Here is a 23,090-nt window from a genome sequence, read left to right as displayed (position 1 = left end):
TAAATTCTAACATTGATATAAAGATAAATTCCAACAATATACATATACATATATATATATATACATATATATATATATACATATATATATATATACACATATATATATATACACATATATATATATACATATATATATATACATATATATATATATACACATATATATATATACATATATATATATACACATATATATATATACACATATATATATATACATATATATATATACATATACATATATACATATACATATACATATATACATATACATATATACATATACATATATACATATACATATATACATATACATATATATATATATACATATATATATACATATACATATATATATATATATATATATATATATATATATATATATATTGTTGGAATTTATCTTTATATCAATGTTAGAATTTAACTTTAACCCAATGTAAACTCAAATAAGTAATCTGACTCCAATTTGCGACCTTACCCAACTCTCACACATCCAACAATATGCGCGCTCGTTCTGCAATAGAAAGGTATCAGGAAGCCGGCATTTTCACACACGAGTGGATTTATTCCTAACACACAAATCTACAACTTGAGTTTGGGTCCCTCTCAATACAGCTCTACACCTCTCATACCACCAGCGAATGTGTTCTACCCCCGAGTTGCCCAGTCCTGATTCATACTATACAACATGCAAAATGGCACAGACAAAGGCATCCTGGCATGATTCTATTGGCTATGTGTATTGCAGTTAACTTTAGCTCGCTCTCATTGGTCTTTCTCCTCCCGCCGAATCCCGTGGCTCCTCCTGCGTGCGATTCCCCCGATGGCCGCTCCTTCCCGGAGTCATCTCTTCTCGCTCAGCACCTTCTGTTTCTAAAACATTCCATTCTTGCACAACCCCCGCAACCAGTTTCTCGCCACCAGTCACACTCTCAGCATTTTACAATATCACATTTTCATACATTGGATGCACCAACATCTAATGAACTATGTTAAGCTCAAACTCTTATATTCCTTTAATAGTCAAAAGTATGAAATCCTTTAAGTGTAACTGAAGTTTAGACCATGCTAATGACCAGACATTCAGGAGAGGAATGCAGGAAGATTAGATCACAGCTGCACCACAGGAGGTGTGAACGAGACCCCTCTGAAACAATGGACTTCCATGCCAGGATCACAAAAGTGGCTCCGAGCCGTCTAACCTTTGTTCAGTTTTAAATTGACTGCCATTTACATGATCCTTTAATATATATATATATATATATATAATATGTGCGCGGACAGCGTGGGTTCAGTTCCCACTTGGTGAGAGCCTATCCCAGCCAATAATCCTAGGCGATGTTTTGAATGTCCTCTGGAGCCTCACTCTGTCCGCCTCAGTGCAGCCGCTGTACCAGGTGGAGACACAGTAAGTCTGCAGGCTCTCGATGGACGAGTGGTAGAAGGCCAGCAGCAGCTTCCTGTCCAGGTTGAATTTCCTGTGGACCCTCAGAAAGTGCTGATGCTCATGGACCTTATTTATCACTGCTGTGGTGTAGTGTGTCCAGGAGAGGTCATTGGAGATCTGTACTCCCATGAACTTGAATGTCTTGAACCTCTCCACACACTCGCCTTCGATGTAGAGGAGGGTACAGTCTTGTTCCTCCTGAAGTCCATGACGATCTCCTTGGTTTTTGCAGTGTTCAGCTGTAGTTTGTTGTCCTCACATCACACCAAGCCATTAGTCTCTAGACCTCCTCCCTGTAAACTGTCTCATCTCCTTTTGAGATCAGACCAACCATTGTTGTATCGTCAGCAAATTTGACGATGGTGTCGTTTCCGTGGGCCAGGCGCAGTCACAGGTGTAGAGAGCGTACAGGAGAGGGCTCAGCACACATCCCTTAGGGGAACTGGTGCTCAGCGTTTGGGTGGAGGTTGTGTAGGGGCCGAGCGTCACAGGCTGGGGTCTGTTGGTCAAAAAGTCCATAATCCAGATGAGGGCGGGGAGGCCGAGAATGTCCAGTTTGGCGACGAGGATGTCCGGGATGATTGTATTAAATGCCGAGCTGTAGTCCACAAAGAGCATCCTGGCATATGCTCAGCCCGGTATGCAAACTGTCAGGGGTCCAGTCTGGGAGGAAGGCAGTCTCTGATGTGCTGGAGAACCAGTCTCTGAAAGCACTTCATGATGACTGGTGTGAGAGCACACACTGGGCACAAGAAGATGAAAAAAAACTCATGCTACGGAATCAAACCCTGCACCTCTGTACTGTTGGGCTTACGTGTTAACCAGTTGTACTGCTGAGAATTAGCCATGATGAGTTAAGTTGTTTGCACATACTAGCGTATGATTAATCGAATGAAGTAATAAAGTTAGAAATGTAATAATTTAATTATATTATAAATGTAAATTATTACAACAAAGCATTATGATTTTTTCCAACTGAACATGTTATTTTGAGAAAAAAGCAAACAGGTGTTCAATCTACATATTGCCAGTGTGTATGTTTCTAAACACACCCGACTAAATTGAAATACTTTTAAACAACAACCTGTCAGGGTCGCCGGTCGGCGAGGAGGGGGGTGGACCCAAAATGCGAGGAAGCAGGGATAAGGGTAACTTAAAGGGAATTTATTTACAAAAACAAAACCAAAAGGCAAACGAGGTACTAGGACAAACAAACGTGGCAGGGTGCAAAATAACAAAGTCGAACTAAACGTGACTAAACAGAACAAAAACCGAGGAACGAAGACAGTGACAAAAACTAGGGACAAGAGCGGGAGCAAGAGCGGGAGCGAAGCGAGAACATGAGCGTGAACGAGATCAGGGAGCGGTCGTGACAGTCCAAATGGAGCAATGTTCCGACGCTGAGCTGTCGGGATGAGGTGTTCAAATAGTCCAGTGATTAGGGGCGCAGATGGGAGTCAGGTGTGCGAGTCTAACGGGGAACAGGTGCGTGGCTGGTGATGACGAGTGCTGAGGGGAAACGCTAACACAGCTGACAAAACAATAACAGAAACACATGGCAGGAAGGAGGGAAGAAAACAGTAAACAAAAACATTGACATGACCGACACGGGTCATGACAGTACCCCCCCTCAAGGGACGGATCCCAGACGTCCCAAAACAAACGAAAAAAAACATTGTCCAAAAACGGGGGTGGGCGGAAGGGGGCCGGGAGGCGGGACCACGACCCGCAATCAAAAGACTGGTCAGGCGGGCGTCCGGGAGGCCAGACCAGCGAGTCCTGTGGTGGTCTTTCAGGCGGCCGACCGGGGGGCCAGACCAGCGAGTCCAGCTGTGGCCTTTCAGGCGGCCGACCAGGGGGCCAGACCAGTGCGTCCCGATGGGGCCATTCAGGCGGACGTCCGGGACGACCCGAACGCCACCTGGAGTCCGCTGATGGGGCTGAGACGAGGGGCGGCGGCGGGGCGCTGGGTGCCGAAGAGGACGGAGCTTGGACCCGCGTTGAGGCGGGCGCAGCAGAGGCAGGAACTTGGAGCGATGGCGGGACGTCGGACGCCGCCGAGACGGAGACGAGGCACGGTGGAACGCCGGTCGCCGCCGGAGCAGGGACGAGACGCGGCGGAGGGTCGTCGACCGCCGTCGAGGCAGGCCCTTGGGGCGGCAGCTGGTCGGCGAACCCCGCCGAGACAGGAACGTGGAGCGGCGGCTGGTCGTCGAACCCCGCCGAGACAGGAACGTGGAGCGGCGGCTGGTCGTCAAACCCCGCCGAGACAGGAACGTGGAGCGGCGGCTGGTCGTCGAACCCCGCCGAGACAGGAACGTGGAGCGGCGGCCGGTCGTCGAACCCCGCCGAGACAGGAACGTGGAGCGGCGGCCGGTCGTCGAACCCCGCCGAGACAGGAACGTGGAGCGGCGGCTGGTCGTCGAACCACGCCGACACAGGAACGGGGAGCGGTGGCCGCTCGTCGAGCCCCGCCGAGACAGGAACGTGGTGCGGCGGCTGGTCCTCGAACCCGCCGGGACAGGAACGTGGAGCGGCGGCAGGTCATCGAACCCCGCCGAGACAGGAACGTGGAGCGGCGGCTGGTCTTCGAACCCCGCCGAGACAGGAACGTGGCATGGCGGCTGGTCCTCGAACCCTGCTGAGACAGGAAAGTGGAGCGGCGGCTGGTTGTCAAGCCCCGCCGAGACAGGAACGTGGAGTGGTGGCGGTTCGTCGGACGCCGCCGACCCGGAGGCGAGAAGTGGCGGTGGTTCATCTGGCACCGCCGGGGCAGAGACGAGAGGCGGCGGCGTGTCGTCCTCCACCACCGGTGCAGGAGCTTGGGGCGACGGCGGATGGTCGAGCACCGCCGAGGCAGCGACGGGAAGCGATGGCGTGTCCTCGGGCGCCGCCGGGACAGGGAATTGGGGTGGCGGCGGACCGTCTGGCGCCAACAAGGCAGGGATTTGGGGTGGCCGGGGGCCGGGCGCACCAGAGGCCGGGACTGGGAGCGGCGGCGGGCCGGGCGCAGCGGGGACAGGGACTGGTGGCGGACGCAGAACGTGCTCCGCCGGAACAGGGACTGGTGGCGGACGCGTGGCGTGCTCCGCCGGAACAGGGACTGGTGGCGGACGCAGGGCGTGCTCGGCCGAAACAGGGACTGGTGGCGGACGCAGGGCGTGCTCCGCCGGAACAGGGACTTGTGGCGGACGCAGGGCGTGCTCCGCCGGAACAGGGACTTGTGGCGGACGCAGGGCGTGCTCCGCCGGAACAGGGACTTGTGGCGGACGCAGGGCGTGCTCCGCCGGAACAGGGACTTGTGGCGGACGCAGGGCGTGCTCCGCCGGAACAGGGACTTGTGGCGGACGCAGGGCGTGCTCCGCCGGAACAGGGACTTGTGGCGGACGCAGGGCGTGCTCCGCCGGAACAGGGACTTGTGGCGGACGCAGGGCGTGCTCCGCCGGAACAGGGACTTGTGGCGGACGCAGGACGTGCTCCGCCAGAACAGGGATTTGTGGCGGACGCAGGACGTGCTCCGCCGGAACAGGGACTGGTGGCGGACGCAGGGCGTGCTCCGCCGGAACAGGGACTTGTGGCGGACGCAGGACGTGCTCCGCCGGAACAGGGACTGGTGGCGGAAGCAGGACGTGCTCCGCCGGAACAGGGACTTGAAGCGCTGGCGAGGCGCCGGAATGGGGGTCAGCAGCTCTCGGGAGGCCAGAACGGGCCCCAGCAGCTCGGGGGGAACCGGGACGGGGCTTATCAGCTGGCGAGGAGCCGGAACGGGACTCATCCGCTGGCGGGGAGCCGGGACGGGACTCAACAGCTGGGGAGGAGCCGGAACAGGGTTCAGCAGCTGGCGGGGAGCCGGGACGGGGCTCAGCAGCTGGCGGGGAGCCGGGACGGGACTCAGCAGCTGGCGGGGAGTCGGGACGGGACTCAACAGCTGGCGGGGAGCCGGGACGGGACTCAGCAGCTGGTGGGGAGCTGGAACGGGGCTCAGCAGCTGGTGGGGAGCCGGAACGGGGCTCATCAGCTGTCGAGGAGCCGGGACGGGGCTCGGCAGCTGGGGAGGAGCCGGAACAGGGCTCGGCAGCTGGCGGGGAGCCGGGACGGGGCTCAGCAGCTGGCGGGGAGCCGGAACGGGGCTCAGCAGCTGGGGAGGAGCCGGAAAAGGGCTCAGCAGCTGGCGAGGGGGCGACAGAGGGCCGGATGCAGCAGTCGGTCCGGGCACAGCCGAACCGGGGGCCCTGATCCCTATCAGCCTGCCGCCATAGGGAATCAGGGGAATGGGGAACACGAGGGACCACGGATACAGGGGCTGGTGAACGCGAGCTAGGGGGTGCCAGGGGAACGTGAGCAGGTGCTGAAACCGATGGTGAACGAGGTACCGGGACTACAGGGGCTGGTGAACGTGCGCTACAAAACGTGGGTCGAATGGAAGGTGGTGCAGAAACCGACTGTGGACGAGGTACAGAAACAGACGGACGAGGTGAACTAAGTGAATCTGAAAAACGTGACTCAGGGTGTAAAAAGTGGGTGTTATTACGAGAGGTGGCAGACCCTTTACTTGGGCGCCGTCGTTGACCACCCCGCGGAGGTCCGGGATAGATGGCCAACCGGGTGCCCAAGTAAAGGTCTGATGGGTGGGATTCAGGGGTGGACTCAAAAGAAAACCGTGACAAAAACTGACTGGGAGAAGAAAACTCTTGAGAAAAATCAAAATCTGGGTCAAACTCGGAATCAGACAAATGAAAATAGGGGTCATCATCTAATTCTGAATTAACAAAAACATGGGGGGACAAAATGGTGTCGTAATTAAAGATGTTAACACGAGACGAAGAAGAATGGGGAACTGGCTTGGCGGAACATATAGAACTCACACGAAGGGGTTGGTCGGCAGGCTGATGAGGGGCAGGCACCGGCGGCTGCACGGTCGGTGCAGCTGACGTGGAGGCGACGTGGGTTGCTGCAGCTGGCGTGGAGACGACGTGGGTTGCTGCAGCTGGCGTGGAGACGACGTGGGTTGCGGCAGACGACGTGGAGACGACGTGGGTTGCGGCAGACGACGTGGAGGCGTGACCCCTTTCAGCCATCTTTCGGTCGGCCAGCTGTGCCAGCCTCATGCTCTCCACCATCTTGACCTCCAGCTCCGCCATCTGAGCTGTCAGCTCCATGATAGCCTCCCGGGGTGGTGCCTCGGCGGCGCCCTTCTCCGCTATCGAGGCCACCTGCTCCGCTATCAGGGCCAGTCGTGCTCCCAGCTCTGCGCGGCGGGAGTCCAAAAGGGAGGCGGTCTTTACGAACTCGTCCTCGTAATCTGGGTCGATGATCAGAGGGGGTGGATTGACCGGGGAACCGTCGATGACGTAATCTGGAGAAACAGGGAGCGTGGCAGACGTGACGCTGAGCTGATCGGCGGGTTGTTGGGGGTGGTCCGTGCGGCGGTGTCCATGACGCCGCCGCGAGCCCCTCGCTGGGTCCTTCTTTCGAGGTCGGAACATTCTGTCAGGGTCGCCGGTCGGCGAGGAGGGGGGTGGACCCAAAATGCGAGGAAGCAGGGATAAGGGTAACTTAAAGGGAATTTATTTACAAAAACAAAACCAAAAGGCAACGAGGTACTAGGACAAACAAACGTGGCAGGGTGCAAAATAACAAAGTCGAACTAAACGTGACTAAACAGAACAAAAACCGAGGAACGAAGACAGTGACAAAAACTAGGGACAAGAGCGGGAGCAAGAGCGGGAGCGAAGCGAGAACATGAGCGTGAACGAGATCAGGGAGCGGTCGTGACAGTCCAAATGGAGCAATGTTCCGACGCTGAGCTGTCGGGATGAGGTGTTCAAATAGTCCAGTGATTAGGGGCGCAGATGGGAGTCAGGTGTGCGAGTCTAACGGGGAACAGGTGCGTGGCTGGTGATGACGAGTGCTGAGGGGAAACGCTAACACAGCTGACAAAACAATAACAGAAACACATGGCAGGAAGGAGGGAAGAAAACAATAACAAAAACATTGACATGACCGACACGGGTCATGACACAACCTTTTGTTAGGATAAAACAGCAACTTGGCCTCTTACAACTTAGTAAGTTTTGATGGATAATTTTTTTACTATATTTACTATATTGCCCAAACAAAGGTTTGTCACTAGGACAGATAATCCTTCTCTTTACAGCTGTATGTTAGGAGAACATGCCCGTTTATGGCAAAAACTAAACTTAACTATTGAAGTTTTAAGTGTGCTTGTAATTCCAGTTGTCAATACCCCCTTGCATGTAAAAAGAGAATATATGCAATTTCACAATTTCATTATTTTAAAATTTAAAACAAAAATTTTTTCGAAACCCAATTGTTCAAGTTCTGGTTGGTGTACTTTATTCAATTAATTTGGCCTTTATTTTCCCCCCCGGCTGCATGTGCTGTTAGCGTCACAATGATTTGTCAACCCTTTAACCAACTTAATTATATTTGGTTCTCCTAGAATGAGGGGACTACACACTATAACTTTACCGTTTTCCATGGCACTGGCCTGGCTCTTTCCTGTGATGATGATCATTAAGGGTTTGGCTTTCGAGAAGGAATCCAGGCTGAAAGAAACCATGAAAATGATGGGTCTGACTGCAGGAACACTGTGGCTCAGCTGGTTCATCAGCTCTTTTGTGCCTTGCCTGCTGACTTCTGTACCCCTTGTTGTTCTTCTTCAGGCAAGAAAAAATGTCACTCAATGCGTCAAATGTATTAGACAAAATAACAACCGAAAATTGAAGGAGCAGGATAAAATCTGAAATCCATAGTTGACAAGTTTTAAAATTTGTTTAATCTCTGTATTTATGAAAGACTTTTGCCCTCGTATATTTAGTGGTTTAGAGTGAACTATTTTAACGTGTTTCCCTTTTTTGTCTCTAGTTGGGCGACATCCTACGATACAGCAATGAAGTTGTCGTGTTTTTTTTCCTGATGTCATATGCCACTGCCAATATCATGCTGTGTTTCCTCATCAGTACTTTCTTCTCCAAGGCCAACATGGCTGCTGCATGTGGGGGGCTCATATATTTGGGCTTCCACACACCATACATACTGTGTACCGCCTATGAAGAAAACACCACAACAGCTACCATTTTTGCTGTAAGTAAAAGTAATGTGAACATCTTATGACACATAGTGTCATGTTAGCTAAAGAAAATACACCTTTTAAGCCCCTATCCCATTAGGGTGGGGGTGTACCAACATTTCCAACTGTTGGCGAAGGTAGAAAAATGCGTGTTCACGTCAGGGTTCGTCAGGTCGTCAGATGATCAGCAGACGCTCGCCTGTACGTCTCCTGTTTCAAACGAATTTTGAACATGTTCCAAATTTCCTTGCGACAAGAAAAATCACAAAAACTGTTGGTAAACTGTTGGCGAATGTCTGGCGAACATTTGCGACTTTGAATGCACCCTGACAAATTCTGATGTGAATGCAACATTCGCTGCCTTCAAAAACACTTTCAATTGTTCGCCACTCGGTGGGATTGGAGCCTGAACATAACTGTGTTCTAATTACCTGTTAATTTATATGACAGCATATGGAAAGCGCTTTGTTTTAGCTCCAGCTGTTTTGAAATGCGCTATATAAATAACCTTGTATTGTATTGTATTGTATTTTGTTTTGGTAAATGTTTTGTTTTGGTGTTGTTTCTACCTGCCTTTCTCAGAGCTTTTTCTCTCCTGCTGCCTTTGGGTTTGGCTGTGGATATTTTGCTCAATACGAAATGGAAGGCGTTGGGATCCAGTGGCACAATTTTTATTCTAGTGGGAAGGAGGGAGACTCATTGAACTTCGCTATATTTATAGTGATGTTTTATGTGGATGCCTTCATCTATGCTGCAGCAACCTGGTACATCGAAGCTGTGTTTCCTGGTATGATTTTGCTTTATAATTAGTCATTTAAATACTCATTTTGCTCATTTATTCTGATTGACTCAAAACTTGGTCTGAACCATCTCAAAATCTGGAAAAATAGTCGAAAATATAAAAAAAAAAAAAGATATATGAATATACAAATCCAAAGACCCCGCTGCCAGTCATGGAACACCTCTGCATGGTGCTCTTATTTTGTCAATCAAAACTGGATGGACTGATACTAACTGGACACCACACAGCACCATATTTACTTATGAATGTCACATACACACACAAACAACTTGGCAAAAACATTTGATGGCAAAAATAATTTGTAAGGCATGTGACTTCGATTGACTGAATTAAGTACAGTCAACTCCTGCATACTTGTGGTTTGGCACCATCGGATACGCATAATGACATGACACAGGTTTTAAGGTGTTGCTGTTGGGCCATGGCAAGTAATAAGTATAAATATCGGCCGTGTACATTAATAACAAGCTAGTGGCAACACGCAAGTACACTTGGAGATGCTCTGCCAGCAATAGTCTACCTGCTATCCCCAAGATTACTTTTAAGAGTGTTAAAGTCAGGCAAGATGCCATGTAGCAATTACTAACTTGGTGATATAATAAACAATGATAACAGTCAAATATAATAAATATTATGCAGTCATATGATGCCCCCTTAACATTTCTGACACTTCACTGATGTTTAGATTGGCACTTATATAATGTGTGTGCATGCAAAAATGACATCAGAACTAAAATGCTCCCTTTTAAAAGGCTCGACAGTGATTTAAGTTTTTTATGTGATGAAATTCACAACAAATTGGCACAACCCCTTTTGCATAGCTCGGCTTGTTATTTTTTTCAGATTTCAGCCTCTATTTCACAGCAGAGATGCAAGCGAGGTAATATTATTCGAATTGTCAGTTCTGTTGTCTGAAGCGGTGACCGATTGACACCAAAATGAAAATGCGCATTAATACTCATGTCCACTTCAACCTGTGAAAGTATAAAAGCAATTCTGCACAATAGTTTGGATTTCTTGACCTCAATCGTGAGCTCATGTGATCACCTCCACAAAATAGAAAATACTGTGCTGATCGATTCTCCACTCATACAGGTTGAAGTGGACAAGTGGAATGCGCACATGAACCCCGACTGGTTTTCTTTTGGGCATTTTGTGTGAGGAGTCAGCCAGGCATTGATATAACACCTCCCACCCCCCACGGCTACAACAGTACGTTCTTCGACGGTGTTAAAATTAACAGCACTGCTCAGGGCAGCAATTAGCTTTTGGTTGCTAAACTGACAAACAAAATTAGCTTCTTACTGGCGACTTGGTGCTGAGGATGCCTGGCTGTTGCCAGTCAGGCACGTTCGCGTCCATCACCACTTGCAGCCAATTCATGAAGGTGTCAGCGTGGCGGCGCGAGTCGGCGTTGATTTTGGATAAACTCCTCATCGATGAACCCTGGAGGTGGTCTTCTTGAACTGTGTGCATCATGGATTGGCAGGTGTTTTTAGTTGCTTTAGTAGCGTCAATGTTCAGCGAACAAAAAGTTCCAGCGATGAGGCCATAGTGTGGCCGCATTGGAACGCTTCGTAGAGTGGTGTATGCATAGCCAGGAGCTGTTATGTTCCAAAGAATAAAATGTAGTTACGTCACCTACACCCTTCCAAATAAATGTGCTTCTCTACTCATTCCCACTTCAGTCTTTGTAAATATCCCGACTGGTGCTCTGATGCTGCGTGTCCTCACCGTGATCAGCAAAGATACAGTGTGCCGCGTCCTAACAGTCTGTACTGTTGCTCACTTCCAGTTACTCATTCGCATATAAATCAGCCACAGAGAGGTCAATTATTTTTGATGTGTTGAAGTGGTCTTCGGTAGTGATGTCCGTATGAATTTTGGTGCCGATTAATCACAGTTTTTGGATGTTATAAGCAAAGCAAGTACAATGATTTCCAACGTAGAGTTTGTAATCGGTCTGGGGATAGCGGAGGGGGTGTCGCCATATCCCTCATTAAAAGTAGGTTTGTTTGTTTTTTTTCTTAATTTTGCCAAAATGAATAGATAAAGATAATGATAACTTATTTCAGTTTCCTGATCAAAACAATTTATAAACTGAGCTTGTTAAGTAAAAAATGGCCAATCTTGTTTCTTCTCCTGCTTTAAGTATTAGTACAGGCCTGCTTCACAGGCCCACAGTTAACAAACATTTGCAATATTTCATTATCTAAACTCCCAACTGCACAAGGAATAAACTTGCAAACCCATGTAAAAATGCACGAAAACTCATTAAACTTATGTGCTATAGCCAGGGATGTGCGGCTCTTTTCTAGCTGCTTGCAGCTTTAGTATGACTTTTGTTTTGTTACAGTTGTAACTAGATCTTGTCAGTCAACAACTTTTCACATTAAATACTTTTTAATTTATTGTTATGTAGCCAGAGAGAGCGGTCCACACAGCCGACCAAACTTGTGTTTCAGTGCACAGATGGGCAGGACAAAGATGTACTCAAGAGTTGGCTTTTATTTCTGCAAATGTGACAAAATAACAAATTAAATTAAGCAACAAGTTGCATGGTCAAAAAATAAAGTAAGCATCGTTAACATATTGCACTGGCAACAAATTAACGCGCACACACATAAGGGCGAAACACTTCCAATTAGCATAAGCAATCGCATTATACACCAAGAAAGGTGATCAATATACCACTAATAGCATTATATAATGTTCAAAACACTATTAAAGACGCATTTATACTCTTGTGCATTTAGCTGAAATATTTGTTGGCCTGTTTACTGCCGCTTTTTTTTTTTTTTCTTTTGTTTTCTTTTCTGCCCCCTTTTCCCCCGGCTGGGGGATTAGGTGACGGTGACCCACTAGGAAGTTTAAGGCATTGACCAACTGGGCATGCACCTGTTCCAGTGATGTCGTCTTCCTGCAGCGCGACATTTGATCAATTTATTTATATACTTTAGCATCTAATTTAATTATTTGTTGGCCTGTTTACTGCCGGTTCTTCTCTTTTCTGCCCCCTCCTTCCCCTGCTTGGGAATTTGGTGATGGGGACATGCTTTGAAGATTACGGCACTGACGAACCGGGAAGGGACCTGCTCTGCCGAAGTCGTCTTCATGCAGCGCCTTTTCTGATTTGAATTTACACCAACTGACTGGTACAAGATCGAAGGCTCATCTTCGGATATGCTGCCATGGATATTACGGCCCTGGATGAGGACCCACTCCACTGAAGTCATCTTCCTGCAGCACTTCATTCAATTGACTCTTATATTATCTCATCTATTATTGCATAGCATCATTGTATGTGTCAAATGTTGCCCAGTTGGCATCCATTGCAGCCTGGTCATCCTGGAAGGGGGATTCCCCCATCTGTGGTCCCTTCTCAAGGTTTCTCACTTTTCCCCTAATGAGGTTTTGTGAGTTTTTCCTTGCCCTCCTGGGGGTTAAGATCGGGGATGTCGATTGTGGCTATGTAAAGCCCTTTGAGACTGTCTGTGATTAAGGGCTATACAAATAAAATTGACTTGACTTGACTACATAAAACATATTGCATTGTATTTACAATTAAACTTTCAAAAGAAAAACTTTTTTAGACCCCATTCTCCCCAAGCACGTACTTCTCCCTAGGACAGAAGCTAAGGGAAAGTGAGACCAGTCATAATGAAGTGCTTCGAGAGACTGGTTCTCCAGCACATCAGGGACTGCCTTCCTCCCACTCTGGACCCCTACCAGTTTGCATACCGGGCTAACAGATCCACTGAGGACGCCATCGACACTGCTCTGCATGTTGTGCTGGGCCACCTGGAACAACAGCAGAGCTATGCCAGGATGCTCTTTGTGGACTACAGCTCGGCATTCAACACAATCGTCCCGGACATCCTCGTCGCCAAACTGGACATTCTCGGCCTCCCTGCCCTCATCTGGATTAAGGACTTTCTGACCAACAGATCCCATACTGTGTTGCTCGGCCCCTACACGTCCTCCACCCGTACGATGAGCACCGGTTCCCCTCAAGGATGCGTGCTGAGCCCTCTCCTATACGCCCTCTACACCTACGACTCCAGCCCGGCCCATGGTAACAACACCATCGTCAAGTTTGCTGACGATACGACAGTGGGCGGTCTGATCTCGGAAGGTGACGCGACAGCCTCTAGAAAGGAGGTCCAGAGACTGACGGCTTGGTGCGAGGACAACAGACTGCAACTCAACATTGCAAAAACAAAGGAGATCGTCATCGACTTCAGGAGGAACAAGACGGTGCCGCCCCGCCTCTGCATCGAAGGCGTGTGTGTGGAGAGGGTCCACACGTTCAAGTTCCTGGGTGTACAGATCTCCGATGACCTTTCTTGGACACACAACACCACAGCAGTGGTAAAGAAGGTCCACCTGTGTCTGCACTTCCTGAGAGTCCTCAGGAAATTCAAACTGGACAGGAAGCTGCTGCTGGCCTTCTACCACTCGTCCATCGAGAGCCTACTGACGTATTGTGTCTCCACCTGGTACAGCGGCTGCACTGAGGCGGACAGAGTGAGGCTCCAGAGGACGGTCAAAATAGCGCAAAGGATTATTGGCTGCCCTCTCCCCTCACTGTCGGACATCTACACCGCCCGGTGCCTCAGCAGGGCTCTCAATATCGTCAAAGACAATACCCACCCAAACTCACCTGTTCGACCTGATGCCCTCTGGCAGGCGCTACAGGTGCATCAAGTCAAGGACTAATAGACTGAGAAACAGCCATCTCCATTCTAAACTCTCACACACACTCACACGACCACCCTTACCTTGCAGAACAGCGACGTGATGTGTTTTGATATATCCTATTTCGTATTATTTTCCATCTCACTATTTATTCTCTTATCTATCTAATTTATATATTTAATCGAATTATTGTTGTATTGCACTGGAGGGGGGGGGTCTCTAATCTCGTTGCACACTTGAGTACAATGACAAGGGATGGGATTTCTGATTCTGATTGTGATATTTACACTTCTCACAAAAATCTTAATCCCTTCTTGAGCTGTCACCTTATCATGTTGGAGGGGTTTGTATGTCCCAAAGATCCAAGTGGTACGAGGGAAGCCACCAGTCAAACCATGGCAAAAATTACACCTTTTGATGAAAAATATACATGGGCTTGTATTTCCCTTGCCTGGATGTGGGTCACCGATGCTCTATTCTGGAGTGCGCATTCATATGTATTTGTTGTTGGTCTAATTTGGTTTAGCCTTAGGGGACTGAGAGAGTTCCTGTAAGCGTTTTACCAAAAGTCGTCAAATTGATGATAAAGATTCGCCCCCGTCTCTACTGTCACAAAAAAAGAGTAAGCAAATCACAAGCATATACAAACAGACCAACAGTACATACAGATGCCAGGATATTCCTCATTCAGTCGTACACCTTTGTTGATAGTCGATCATAGAATGTCAAAAAGGGCCCCCTACACCCGATGGAACTTCTATTATGAGCCCCCCATCACACATCTAATCCTCTCAAGTTTTAGGTGAAATAATACATCTCTAATCCAATGCGATACTGTAGGAGGAGATGCATCCTTCCACTTGAAAATAATTAAGTGCCGCGCCAACAAAGTTGAGAAGGCAATAACTCTTTGACCCCCGGCGGATAAACCCAACCCCTCAGCCACAACCCCAAAAAGCAACATCAGTGGATTTGGAGTTAGTTTAACACAAAGTACACTCTCAATGATGAAGAATGGATTCTTCTCAACACATCAGACCAGTCTGCCTCACCGATAGTGATCTGAAGATCCCGCTCCCAAGCTTCCTTAATATTAGACATAGTAGGGAAACCTAAGCGAAAAAAATTAACATCATAGGTATTGTCTTTTTCTTTGTTGGATTGAAAGATAGCAAGTCATCAATGAAAGTATTAGGGGGTTTGTCTGGGAACCCTGTAATGGAGCCTGAAACAAAATGCCTCACCTGCAAATATCGAAAAAAGTTCGAGGCAGGTAAATTATATTTATCAGACAGCTGACGAAAAGAAGCAAATTTGTCCTCAATAAAGAGGTATTTAAACGTTTTAAGCCCCCTCTTATGCCATAAATTAAATGTAGATTGACAAGGAGTGTACAGAACATTAAATAAACGACGAATGCCAAAAAATGCAAGCCTGTCCTTCACAATACCTGTCTAATCCACGGATACAACAAACGGCAAAACCTTTTATAAACAAAGGGCCAATACTTTTGCTAAAATTTTATGATCACAATATAGAAGTGAGATTGGCCTACAGGATGAGCATTCCAAAAGGTCTTTTTCCTTTTTGGGAAGCAAAGTTATACAGGCCTGGTTCAGGGTGTCAGAAAGTACCCCCCTGGCAAACGAATCTGTACATACTTTAGTGAAAATGTGTTAGTTGCAGTGAAAATGCAACATAAAACTCACTCGGGAGGCCATCCAAACCAGAAGATCTGCGGGGTTGCAATGATCTAATCTTGTTGCACACTGTACAATGACAATGAAGGGATTTCTGACTTTACTGCTTCCATGATTTCCTGTTGCTCTATTGGCATATCCAATGAAGCGACCAGCTCTGGAGACCAAGTTGGAATCGTCAAATCCTGAAAAATTTCGAAATAAGAGAGGGGTCGCATAGAGCCTCAGATCTATAAAGGTCTCTGTAGTAACGTTGAAATGTATCATTAATTCCTAGCTGGTCAGTGACAGTCACACCATCCTTGTTTTTCATACCATTAATAATTTGTTTAGCTCTGGCACCCTTTAGTTGGTTTGCAAGTAACTTCCCTGCACGTTCCCCATGTTCATAAAAACTACTCCTGTTTTTTGAAGCAAATATTCAATTGAATGAGATGTAAGTATATCATTCTCTGCAATCGTTCTTTGCATAGATCTGGGGAAGGGGATTGTGCATTCCTATTATGTTATTTTCCAAATCTTTTTGTTTACCCTGTGAGGTCTTCCTCCTTCCAGCCAGAAAATATATCACCTGCCCCCTTAAGTATGCTTTGAGGGCCTCCCAAACTATTGAAGGGGAGACATCTGGTGTCATGTTAATGTCGAAAAATAAGCAAATGTGGTCAGATATGAAATCCCAAAATTTTTCATCTGATAACAAAAGCGAGTTAAACCTCCACAGCCGTTTGGGAGCCATAACATCAGGCATCTTAATTTTAAGTAAAAGAGGTGCATGGTTGATATTCACATGATAAAATTTCAGACGTCAATTTATGATCAAACAAAAAATAATCAATTCAACTGTACGTTGGATGACGGTATGAAAAGAAAGAATATTGCTTGTCCTTCGGGTGCAAAAAACGTCAGATATCCAAAATCCCTTAAGTCGAAAGAAAGGACTGAACATGGGTGGCAGATTTAGATATTACATATCCAGGCCTGACAGAGGACCAATCCAACACGGTCCAGACAGAAGTTAAAATCCCCTTCAAGAATGAGTACGTATGTTTGAATTTAAACAAGGGAGCAAATTATTGATATGAGAGAAGAATCCAGGGTCATCACAGTTTGGAGCATAAATATTGGCCGATATAACATTTACATTACCAAGTCTCCCGGTTACAATAACATATCCGCCATATGGATCAGCTATAGTTATGGAGGGTGTAAAGGTAACAAATGTACTTGTTAATATAGCAACGACTCTGGCCTTACCTTGAAAAGTTGAATGAAAAAGTTGCCCCACCCATCTACATTTCAACCATGCATTGTCTGATTTCTTAAGATGTGTTTCTTGAATAAATGCTATTCCAGCACCTACATTTTTCAAGTGTGTAAGGGCCATTTTCCTCTTCACAGGGTGATTCAAGCCTTTCACATTCCATGTCACAATATTAATGAACTAGCCATTCTCAACAAAATAGGAACAGAATATAGATATAAACTCATGTGCAGGTAAATCAATACATTACATACATCTGGTGTAACACTTGTAGCCCAGTTAGACTGGCAGAAGACCAAAAATTATACCAAAAAAAATATATATATATATATATATATATATACAGCACGTTGGTCCATTAGTAACAGTGACAGTAACCCACCCCAGACTCCCAGGTGACACTAGCTGCTAGAACAAGCAGCTCACCTACTCTACCTAATATCAATACTTCCATATCTACTTCCACCTAAAACACATCCCATCGTCCCGCTTAATGAAATGTACGCCAAAACCCACCAAATAACAGTATTCCAATTGGAGACAAACAATTCCACAAGAAATATATAATTGCCATTGACCATCCCCCAAAAAATAAAAAAGGAAATCGAACCTTAGAGATAAACTGAATGCCTTGTGTAAATGACACTATGAAAAAACTTTAAAAAATAAAGAAGAAAATAATAATAAAAAGGAATTTTTTAAAAAAAAAAGGAAGAAAAAAACAAAAGGACAGTCACACAAGGTCCAGAAGTCATCACCAAGCACTCAAACGTCTCTTGAATCTTCGACAAACTTCTCAGCTTCACTCACCGACCCAAACATCTTGTACATCTTGCCAGGCTGGTATGCGAACTGGTGTGGGTCCATTAAAGAGCTCACCAGGGGGCGACATTTCTTTATCTTTAAAGATGTCCTGTAATACTCCCACAATGGGGAAATTTGCATGCGAATGTCCACAGTATATACGTATATACCCAAATCCCCATGTATATACACACTTACATCCCACAACATATGGTGCACACAAGAGATCAGCTGATAGCACTCCGTGCTAACCCCGCGCGGGCTCCCGGAGAGAGACCCGATATCCCCCGCGAGCTGAGGAGGAAGAGACGGACGGGGATGTCGTGCAGGGGCTAAACGCCAGGCAAGGAGGAGACGATACCACCCCGTCCTCCCGTCCGTTATTATGGGGAATGTTAGATCCCTTCCCAATAAAATGGACGAGCTAACAGCGCTAACCCGGCACGAGAGGAAGTTCCGGGAGGCTAGCTTGCTGATGTTCACGGAGTCATGGCTAACAGAGCTAACGCCGGACGCAATCGTGGAATTGGACGGCTTCCAAATCCTACGTGCGGCGAGGACACTGGAGAGCGGTAAGAGGAAAGGAGGAGGGCTGGCTGAATTTGTTAATGATAGATGGTGTAACCCTGGGCACATCACTGTTAAGGATCAACTTTGCAGTCGGGACAGTGAGCTCCGTACTATTTACCGCGAGAGTTCAGTCATGTGATCGCGGTGGCGGCCACCCTCTGCTAACAGTGAGACAGCCTGTGATGTACTGTCTGCAGCTGTGAGCAGGCTACAAACCCAGCACCCAAATGCCTTGCTCCTTATCTCTGGTGACTTCAATCATGTTTCTCATTCCTCCTCTCAGCCTTCATTCACACAATATGTTCCCTGCCACACCAGAGACAATAAAATATAGGACCTTTTCTATGCCAACACCAAGGAGGCGTACACATCACTGTCCCTCCACCCGCTGGGCAAAACTGATCACAACTTGGTTGCTCTCCTGCCTGTTTACAAACCTCTGGTCCGCAGGCAGCCAGCTGTGACACGCACAGTTCAGAGATGGGCTGGAGAAGCCGAGGAGGCCTTAAAGGACTGTTTCAACACAACTGTGTGGGCGGTACTTAGCGAAGTCCACGGGGAGGACATTAATGGTCTAACAGACACAATTACAGACTATATTAATTTCTGCATGGAGAACATCATTCCCACCAGGACAGTAAGATGTTTCTCCAACAACAAAACCTGGATCACACCGGACATTAAAGCTCTCCTGAAGGAGAAAAAAGATGGCTTTTGTGTCAGGCGACAAGGAGGAGCTGAAGAGAGTGCAACGTCAGTTGAGAAGGAAGATCAGAGAGGGGAAAAAGACCTACAGGATGCGGATGGAGGAATAGCTACAGCGTAACAATGCCAGGGATGTCTGGAGGGGCCTGAAGACCATCTCACTGACATCCCACAACATATACAAGTGTAAGGAAACACTCCTAATATCTGTCCATGGTACAGAGGGGAAATACATAAAAACGCTGCAATGATAAAACAATACCGAATGATGGAAAATACTGCAATGATAAAAGTACTGCAATGATAGAAATACTGCAATGACAAGAATCCTGCAATGGTAAGTATACTGCAGTGGTAAACAAAATACATCAAGCCATTGAATAAAGTACAGTAGTAGTGTGTATTGCATTCTAGGACTGCACAATTGCACTAATGCCCGCCCGTTTGTAGGCTTGACCCAATGTTCTTGTTAGAAATCTGACAGCAGCCGGCAGGAAGGAGCGGCAAAATCTCTCCTTCACACAGCGAGGGTGTAACAGTCTGTCACTGAAGGAGCTGTGGAGTGATGTAAGAGTGTCATTGAGGGGATGGGCTGGGTTGTCCAGCATTGATGACAGTTTCACCGTCATCCTCCTGCCCTCCACTGAGTCTACAGAGTCCAGGGAGCAGCCCAGGACAGAGCTAGCCCGAGATGCCTCCTGCAGAGGAGACCTCCATAGAAAATGACTGATGAAACCACTGAGTCATCGAAGTTCCGGAGAGTGTCCCCTAAACGCCAAAGGACCAGGGAAAAGGACAAAATCCAACCGCACCGACAGTACTAATACTTTGTAAAAAAAAATCCCTCATGAGAACTTGCACACTTCAAGAACAAAGATAAAGGCCCAAAAAAAATTCTCCTGGCCCCCCTTCACCCTGGCCACCACCTCTTCCTGCTCCCCCACTCAGGTAGGCACTATCGAACCATGCACACCAGCACCAGCAGATATTTAAATAGCCTCTTCCCTCCTGCCATTAACTTAATTGTTATTAATCAAATAATCAACAACTCATGGGTAATAAAATGAATGGATAATGTTTGACACTCAATTAATCGTTGAGAGACTAAAACTGTCCCAATTCTTAGAATTTCAGCCTCTCGACAGCAAATGTTCTTTGATATATTTAATCCCCTATGAAAGCAGACTGACTATAATTGTGCTACTTTAGAGAACCTATCAATGTTTTAGCCCATTTTCTCCTATGTTACGGGCCAAACCTTCCATCCATCTATTTTCTACCGCTCATCCAGGGTAGGGTCGCGGGGGCAGCAGCTCCAGCAGGGGAACCCAGACTTCCCTCTCCCCAGCCACATCTTCCAGCTATTCCGGAGGGATCCCTAGGCATTCCCAGGCCAGCCGGGAGAGAGTCTCTCCAGCGTGTCCTGGGTCGTCCTCAGGCCTCCTGCCGGTGAGACACCACCTCACTGGGGAGGCATCCAGGAGGCATCCTAATCAGATGCCCGAGCCACCTCCGCTGGCTCCTCTCAACGTAGAGGAGCAGCGGCTCGACACTGAGTCCCTCCCGGATGGCCAAGCTTCTCACCTTATCTGTAAGGGAGAGCCCGAACACCCTGCGGAGGAAACTCATTTCGACCAATCGTATCCGAGATCTTGTTCTTTCTGTCACGACCCACAGCTCGTGACCATAGGTGAGGGTAGGAACATTGATCGACCGGAAAATCGAGAACTTCGCATTTTGGCTCAACTCCCTCTTCACCACGACAGAGGGATACATCGTCCGCATCACTACGGATGCTGCACTGATCCGCATGTCAATCTCTCACTCTATCCTCCCCTCACTCGTGAACAAGACCCCAAGATACTTAAACTCCTCCTCTTGGGGCAGGATCTCTTCTCCGACTTGGAGAGGGCACTCCGCCCTTTTCCTACTGAGAACCAAGGTCTGGGGGTTGCCGCCACGACAGGCACTGACCACCTTACGTCCACAGCTTCGATCGGCTGCCTCAACAATGGAGGCAAGAAACATGGTCCACTCAGACTCAATGTCTCCCGCCTCCCCTGGTACGTGGGCAAAGTTCTGCCGGAGGTGGGAGTTGAAACCCTTTCTGATAGGCGATTCTGCCAAGCGTTCCCAGCAGACCCTCACAAAACGTTTGGGTCGGACCGGCATCTTCCCCCACCATCGGAGCCAACTCACCACCAGGTGGTGATCAGTTGACAGCTCCGCCCATCTCTTCACCCGAGTGTCCAAAACATGCGGCCGCAAATCCGATGACACGACTACAAAGTCGATCATCGAACTGCGGCCTAGGGTGTCCTGGTGCCATGTGCACATATAGACACCCTTATGTTTGAACATGGTGTTCGTTCTAGACAATCCATGACAAGCACAGAGGTCCAGTTACAGAACACCGCTCGGGTTCAGATTGGGGGGGCCATTCCTCCCAATCACGCACTTCCAGGTCTCACTGTCATTACCCACGTGAGCATTGAAGCCCCCCAGCAGAACGATTGAGTCTCCAGGGGGAGCGCTCTCCAACACACCCTGTTAAGACTCCAAAAAGGGTGGGTACTCAGAACTGCTGTTTGGTGCATAAGCACAAACAACAGTCAGTACTCGTCCCCCACCTTAAGGCAGAGGGAGGCTACCCTCTCGTCCACCGGGGTGAACCCCAATGTACAGGAGCCAAGCCGGGGGGCAGTAAGTATGCCCACACCTGCTCAGCGCCTCTCACCTTGGGCAACTCCAGAGTGGTAGAGTATCCAACTCCTCTCGAGAGGACTGGTACCAGAGCTCAAGCTGTGTGTGGAGGTGAGTCCGACTATGTCAAGTCGGAACTTCTCTGCCTCACACACCAGCTCAGGCTCCTTCCCTGCCAGAGAGGTGACATTGCATGTCCCAAGAGCTAGTTTCTGTAGCCGGGGATTGGAGCGCCAAGGTCTCTGCCTCTTGCCGCTGCCCTGCTCACAATGCACCGAACCCCTTTGGCCCCTCCCATAGGTGGTGAGCCCATGTGAAGGGGGACCCACGTTGCCTCTTCGGGCTGAGCCCGGCCGAGCCCCATGGGTGCAGGCCCGGCCACCAGGCGCTTGCCGACGAGCCCCACCTCCAGGCCTGGCTCCACAGTGGGGCCCCGGTGACCCGCGTCCGGGCAAGGGAAATCGTGGTCCATATATTGTGGTCATCACTGGGGTTCTTGTAAGACATGCTTTGTCTGGACTCTCACCTAGGACCTGTTTGCCATGGGTGACCCGACCAGGGGCAAAAAATTCCCCAACAACTTTGCTCCTAGGATCATTGGGACACGCAAACCCCTCCACCACGATAAGGTGACAGCTCATGGAGGGGACCAAACCTGTAATCGAATAATAAAAATAATGAGTTGTATATTCTGCACTATCAATTTCAGATAATGTCCTTTTTTAAATTAAGGTAAGAATGAGCGGATGGATAGATTGATATTAAAACGTGTTTTTTCCCAACCCTACAAAGCTGTGGCTGTAAGGTCATGTCATGGCCATAACCCCCGAACTCGTTGGGACACCAGCTGGAGGGTACAGGTTGAACAACAGGAATAATAATAATAATAATAGCGGCACGGTGGGCGACTGGTTAGCATGTACGCCAGTACAGATAATGCGGCATTCGATTCCGGGCTCCAGCCTTCCTTTTGGAGTTTGTATGTTCTCACCATGCCTACGTGGGTTTTCTCCGTGTACTCCGTTTTCCGTCCACATTCCAAAGACATACAGGGTAGGTTGATCGAATGCGCTAAATTGACCCGAGGTGTGATTGTGAGCGCGAGTAGTTATTTGTCGTTGTGTGCCCTGCGATTGGCTGGTAACCAGTCCTGATGCCCGTCGAAAGCTGGGATATGCTCTCTCGACCCATGTGAGGAGTAGCGACTAAGACAGGGTTCGATTCCGGCTCCAACCTTTCTGTGTGGAGTTTCCTGTTATCCCCGTGCCTACATGGGTTTTCTCTGTGTGCTCCGGTTTCCTC

The 23,090-nt window shown here is 48.1% G+C and overlaps 1 protein-coding gene across 1 annotated transcript in view; it reads left to right on the top strand.

Annotated features, from left to right (window-relative positions):
* The first annotated feature begins 7,952 nt into the window (after positions 1-7,952).
* LOC148317958 (phospholipid-transporting ATPase ABCA1-like) overlaps positions 7,953-23,090 on the top strand; it is a 152,210-nt gene continuing 137,072 nt past the window's right edge. The window contains exons 1-3 of the mRNA XM_088283537.1: positions 7,953-8,138; positions 8,341-8,559; positions 9,128-9,309. Of these exons, the coding sequence (XP_088139663.1) occupies positions 7,953-8,138; positions 8,341-8,559; positions 9,128-9,309 (587 nt within the window). The remainder of the gene's footprint in view (positions 8,139-8,340; positions 8,560-9,127; positions 9,310-23,090) is intronic.

This window comes from Idiotropiscis lumnitzeri, chromosome 19 (assembly GCF_059441095.1).
Source record: "Idiotropiscis lumnitzeri isolate Australia: NSW breed Sydney's pygmy pipehorse chromosome 19, RoL_Ilum_1.0, whole genome shotgun sequence".
Taxonomy (NCBI): Eukaryota; Metazoa; Chordata; class Actinopteri; order Syngnathiformes; family Syngnathidae; genus Idiotropiscis; species Idiotropiscis lumnitzeri.
This window is presented reverse-complemented; position numbering and strand designations above follow the sequence as displayed.